Below are 6,006 nucleotides of genomic sequence, written 5' to 3'. Positions count from 1 at the left end.
TTGGCAGATTTTGTCCGGCCGGGCTAGCTTGCTTTGCTGCTGCTGGTGGTCGCGTCCGACCGCACCACCACCGGAGATTGTTTGTTTGTCTCTCTTCCTCTCTTTTAGGCGCCACGACGGATGTGAGGCTCGCATCCTTGGTCCGCGCAAGGCGACAGGCGGTGAGCCACACGTCCCGTCCCGTCCCGCCGGGCCAAACCACCGTAACTATGACATGCCTGAGGATGATGATTACTGTAAGTGGATTACTCGTCGTCGCTCTCAAACAACTCGGCTCGGCAGAGGCCAGGAGGACATGACAGGGCGACAACACGGCGCAAAAAATTATCATCGCAATCATCAAGATTGTTTTGTTTGATGATAACCATATAGTATGGAACCACAGCAAACGCTAGTCGTTTCTAGTGAGCCGGACTATGAAGGTGGACACAATTCGATTTAAAAAGAAACTGAAACTGTTTGTGAGCAATCCACGGTGCATCCCATCCACCCATTCATATCTCCATGTGAATCGGCGCTGCTTTTCGAGCTGATCGCTTTACCTCGACTTGCCACCTCGGGGCCTAGTGAGGAAGTGGAGAGGTGAAGATGGGGGGAGGGACACCGCGCTCTTGAATATTATTATTATTGTCTCATTGATAAACACGCCCGCCCCTTTGCACCACCTCATCAGCTGAGCCGCGGTGCTTTGCTCTCGTTGATTGCTATCCTAAGAAGGGGTGGGGGGAGGGGGTGGCGCGCCGTGAACCCAGGAGTACATTCTGCCAGTGCACGTGCACCCCTCCCCCCTCCCCTCCCTACCTCCTACCCCTACCAGCCGACCGCCAGGTGTTCCCGCGGGTTCGCGTGCGGCGGCACAGCGGTGTGCACACGTGGCAAACTCGGACAAGCCGGTTGAAAAGATCAATAGTCCTCCTCCTCTCCCCTCTGCTTTTTATTTCTCTCCCCGCGCGTAGCGACCAAGTGCAAGCGGGGGGGGGGGGGGGGCAGTGCAGGGTATTTGCTCGTGGCGGGGCGCTATATGTCGCTGCAAAATTTCTATCGGTTTCGCTGGAATGTCGAGTAGGACGGCGTCACACACACACACACACACACACACACACACACACAGCCACTCGTGCGGTGTAGGGAAGCCACACACGCGCAGAACCATAGGACTCCTAACGACATCAGGTTCAACTGACTACTATGAGAGGCGGGGCCTCCCGCGCCTCCATCAAATTGTTGCGCAGGTCATAGCATCCCATTAGTCGACAACCATAGCTCGCCACCCGCCACCCCTCGCGCCCAAGCAAGCGTCAGTACCGACTGTGTATCTTTTTTGCACGCGCCGATTTTGGCGTGTTTGCCTACTCACGGTAAGAGAAAAAGGGTATAAGGGAGGGAAAAGAGAAAACTTTGAGGAACTCCCTTGGTTTGAGGAAAGCTCCTCAGATTTCGAGGAAGTCTCCTCAAACAAAATGTGGCATTTTTCCTCATTTTTGGGGGAGGTTCCTCAAGATCTGAGGAGTTTTCCTCAAATATGGGAGGTCCTCAAAGTTTTCCCTTTTTTCTCCAAAAAAAAAATAATAGACATTGTTTTTTGCCGTGCTTGTACACCCTCGCCCGTAAAAGCACCTTGGCCCCCGTGAGCATAGGGAGGCCCGCCCGCACCGGCGTGTGCAAAGAAACGCCCGGTACAAGTCGCTCGTCTCACAGGAGGCCCCTCCGTCCTTTGTTTGAATTCCACCAGGCTGCTGGTTCGCTCCGCCTACCAAGTTAAACTCGTTTCAACCGTACCGCATGCACTCGCGCGGCTTGTAAGACCTGGGTTTAACCCGGTTTAACCTATTATTGTTCACTCGATTCTTCGCGGTGGATTTAGGGGTCCAAGAGATCAAAATGATGGAAGCAAAAGTCGGATGAAATTAACCGAGACATTTTCAGTATTGACACTCTGTGGAACAGCCCACCAACATCTACCCCTCCAACTTCGGAAATGTTTTTGTGGAGCAACACCGAAACCCGTAAACGCCGTAACGACGTCGCATGTCGAAAGGGGTCATCGAGAATCGTTCGGCTAAATTCGCGGACAAATTCAGGAGCTCGGCGCCTGCAAGACGTAGGGTGGGCCACCCCGCCGTACACGCATGCACTGCAGGAAAGATGTTGCCTACCTCACAGGGGTTATCACAGCTTGCGGAGGCTGAAGCTGAACTTGGCAGCTTTGTACCGGCAAATGACGCACGTATACTTTCTGGATATAATCCCAAATCGGGCGCACTCATCGTTGGCAAGTCGAAAGAGGTGTTACGAGTTTCCTCACGAACGACGGTAGTTTTACACTTTGCCAGTTCTTGTCAGCACCGCGCGGCTCCCGAGAGTTTCATCATGGTCGCTTACCATTGGTGAGTCCGTGGATGGTGTTCTGGGCCAGCGAGTCCTCGAGGGAGGCGGCCCGGGTGACGGGGCCCGCGGCGGGGCCCGCCGATGAGCCCGCCCCCGCCAGCATGCGGAGGTAGGCGGCCAACACGCCGACCAGCATGGCGACCAGCAGCATGTATCGCAGCAACGGCTGTCACTTCACTTCACTCGTCGGCTGCGGTAGCCTGCATCACACGGCTATGCGGCGCGGGGGTGTCGCGCGGGACGGTGCTGGTGGAGCAGGTGCTGGAGCCGGAGCAGCCCGCGGCCCGGCCAGGACGCCGCCGAGGAGGCAGGGGAGGGGCGGCTGCGGAGCGGAGGAGATGGCGTCGTCGCTCCTGCGGCTTCTGCCGGACTTGCGCGCGCGAATCAGAACCCTTGTTGCCTTCACCTTGACGGCCAGTGTCTGGAGTGCGGCGGAGCGTCCAGGCCACGCCGCCACCGCCGGCTCCCGGCCCGGCCGCGCTGCGTGCGTGGCGTGGCGGGCGGGGTGCGCGGCGCACGCTCCGATCCAGCCCCGCTGCGGCCCCGCTCCAGCACCGCCGCGGCCACCGGCCGGTACGGCGCCGAGTCAACGTCCATCAAAGGGTCACTGCCTTCGCGCACGTGCACGCGCCAGGCGCACGCAGCGTGCGTCGCGTGCGTATGCACTCGCGGGGCGGGCGCGGCGCCGCGGCGAGCACCCCGCCGACACAGCCGCAGTCACACACACTCACACAGAAACGCCCTTCGGGTCGAGACAAGAACGTCTACCCGCGCAGTGTCCACAGCGTTGGTGTGACCAGAGCCAGGTTGACAACAGACACACGCGACGCGCACCCCAAGGGTTGGGGACGGGCCGACGGACCAGACGTTACTGAGCATCTCCCGGCTGCACCTCCTGCCGGCCCTGCTTGGTCTTCCCCGACTCTAGTCTCCCCTCCCGCCTGCTGCTGGAGTTCCAGGACCGGATAGGGCCGCATCCTGTCCAAGTCGAACCGAACAGAGCAGAGGTGCTTCGCCTACCGCGACGCTTGGCTTGGCTTTACTGGCCCCGAGACCGGAGAGGGCGAGCTGAGGGGGGGGGGGGGCAGCATAAAGAGCGCAGGGCTCGGGGAAGTCACATCGACACCCATTGCCGATTGAATCCAAGAATAGCCTGACAGGCCCACCCTTCGGCTAGAGAGACTCTGCTGCTCTGAGTCTCTCTAGCTCCGGCTGAGGCAAAAAATGAAGTACGAGCGTTGGCGTTTGCCAGGAAAGTATGGTCATGGTCACAACCAGTCACAAAACAACGCATCAAGTCCCTAAGAAGTTACTTGGGCAGCAACCGGGAAAGAAGCATTCTCAGATATATTTTCAATTCTTATTGACAGAAGGTGTAAGTCTGTGTCAGCATAACCATATAGAAAACCAGGGTCTTTAACGCCTGAAAAACTGTAATTTTAGAAAGTGATTACATTTATTCCCATTTTACTGGTAGAATGGCAACATTTTCCAAATCACATCAATTTATTGAAATAGAAGTCATAACTAGATACAGTACAAAGTTCATATGCTTGTAGGCAATCATTATAGAAAAACACTTTGGAAAATAAAAGAACTTGCTCCTGCAGCACTTTTATAAGCTTTCCCAGCTCATACTGGCACCATCAAATAAAGTTCCTTTCAGAATACTGAAACCATGAATTTGGAACATTAAAATGTTCCATGACTCTCATATCAGCCATGCAGATCTAAACGTTCTACAATGCCTGACACTCTTGCAAGAAGTTGAGCATGCTGGTTGCCCACTGAACCCATAAAAAGACCATGCAGTTTTTGCATATAGGAGTCAATGTTATCTACAGTTGGCCTTTCATTTGCATCTGAAAATAATGAAACCAATATTTTTTTAAATAAAAAACTGAAGAAACAAACTAAAGCTCTTTGAGTTTTGCTCATGTTATAGACAAATATTAAAAGTAAATCAAAGGGATTTACCTGGAAGAGCTACAGCATGGAAAGCTGCAGCTAGGGATGCACGCAACTGGTCTAGGTGACGACTAAGAGCCAAATTATTGGAACGTTGAGTGCTTATATCACTTTCTAAGTTAGAAACAGCAGTTCTCATACTCTCCACAATCCGACTTAAAGAGGCATTCTGAAGTTCAAAATCAGTGCTTGATTTTCGTAATTGTCGAAGCTCTGCTTCTCGAGCTAAAAAATAATAGGCAAAAGAACCATGATGAATTGATGGAATTATTGATATTACAAAACCATCAACAATGTTACCTACATTTATTTAAGTCCAAAAACTCCTCAGTAAATATTGGAATGTCAAAGCCACTGCTGTTACTCTGCAAAATAATAGCATTGTAATAAAAATTTAAATAGTTCAATTTAAGTACACAATCATTACAATTATCAATAGGGAATTTTTAAAAATAAGATAGAGACATAAAGTTTTCAAACATTTAAAGTGTAGGGGTTTTCCTACCTCATCATTATGTTCTGGGACAATTTTAGCTCTTTTTAGCTCAGGTTCTTTATCTTTTAATTTTTCTTTCCCTTTTTGTTTATTTTCTTCTTGCTGACGCAGATATTCCCTGTATGCGTCAGTCTTCTTGTATTCCTCAAACTCATGGTTATACCGCTCCCTATCTTGCTCCCCAGCCTCCTGATATGGCTATTAAAAGACACAAATTTTTTGTAAAAAAAATTCATACCTAATGAGAAGCTACAGAAAATGGAAGAATCACTTTCATGACAGCAAAGAATAATACTACTCACTCTTTTTTCTTCAGGGGGCAAATTAGCCCATTCTTGGGCTAAAATTTTTGTAATATCAGGGAATGTTAAATTTGGATTGTCATTCCTCAAGTTGTCTCGACGGCTATTAAGATATCTAACATATCCTGCATTCAGAAAAACATGATAGACTAATACACAAAGGAAATAAAATTCTGCATTGGTACATTACCAAATTGAACCTACCTGTCAGTGGTGGACGAGGTGCAGCAACTCCGAGCTTGTTTTTCTTCTTCTTTGACTTATTTGGCTTTGGCAAGTTAACTTCACAATTAACAGTATTATTGATGGTTGCAGTGTTGTCATCTGGGCTAAGGCTAACAGGCTTGGGAGCATCAGCCATTTTAGATATCCAAACCTGAAATGAAACAATGCCTATTGTACAAGCAGTAGGTATATAATGACGAGAGGGGAACGAATCTTGATCAGCAGATCATAGCAAAATGAAATGTATAAAAATATATAAGGAATGAAAATATTGTGAAATGGTAGTTTATATTTCACTGAGTAAACCGATCGTTGAAATAATTGTTGTTTATATGGTACTTACAACAAGCAGACGCCAATCTAGGTTAGAGATGGACTATGTTGCCATTAAAGAATTCAGCTGTCAGTGAATTTGAAGAAACGCCGCTGGGCTAATCGAACAACGTCTCAACAAGTCCAACTGTGTGGAGTTCTTCGCTAGTAAAAAGTCATATTTGTTTGTTAATCGTCCGGCAAAACTCACACTCAACCTACCGACCCAACACCACTACAACAACTACCCTCCTCTGCCCCCCACACCCCCGCACCCCACCCCGCCGCCCGTCGCAGAACTGCCTTCTAGTAGAG

General features: G+C 50.1%; 2 protein-coding genes across 2 annotated transcripts in view; both read right to left on the bottom strand.

The window, feature by feature from the left end:
• The window catches only part of LOC113208250 (translation initiation factor IF-2), a 43,108-nt gene extending 40,255 nt beyond the window's left edge, over positions 1-2,853 (bottom strand). Inside the window, exon 1 of the mRNA XM_052264154.1 lies at positions 2,383-2,853. Within this exon, the coding sequence (XP_052120114.1) occupies positions 2,383-2,539 (157 nt within the window). The 5' untranslated portion in view covers positions 2,540-2,853. The remainder of the gene's footprint in view (positions 1-2,382) is intronic.
• A 1,022-nt stretch (positions 2,854-3,875) lies between these two features.
• Positions 3,876-5,941, bottom strand: LOC113208663 (high mobility group protein 20A). Its single transcript, XM_026425768.2, has 7 exons — positions 5,723-5,941; positions 5,359-5,530; positions 5,155-5,279; positions 4,862-5,050; positions 4,661-4,721; positions 4,366-4,581; positions 3,876-4,250 (listed from the first exon to the last, which is right to left on the bottom strand). The coding sequence occupies exons 2-7, from the start codon at positions 5,513-5,515 to the stop codon at positions 4,105-4,107; spliced, it is 894 nt and encodes a 297-aa protein (XP_026281553.1). The 5' UTR covers positions 5,516-5,530; positions 5,723-5,941; the 3' UTR covers positions 3,876-4,104.
• Positions 5,942-6,006: the final 65 nt, after the last annotated feature.

The sequence above is a fragment of the Frankliniella occidentalis genome, unplaced genomic scaffold (genome assembly GCF_000697945.3).
Source record: "Frankliniella occidentalis isolate FOCC.00 unplaced genomic scaffold, Focc_3.1 Scaffold16, whole genome shotgun sequence".
NCBI classification, from domain to species: domain Eukaryota; kingdom Metazoa; phylum Arthropoda; class Insecta; order Thysanoptera; family Thripidae; genus Frankliniella; species Frankliniella occidentalis.
Note: the sequence above shows the minus strand (reverse complement) of the source record. Positions and strands in the feature narration are given on the sequence as shown.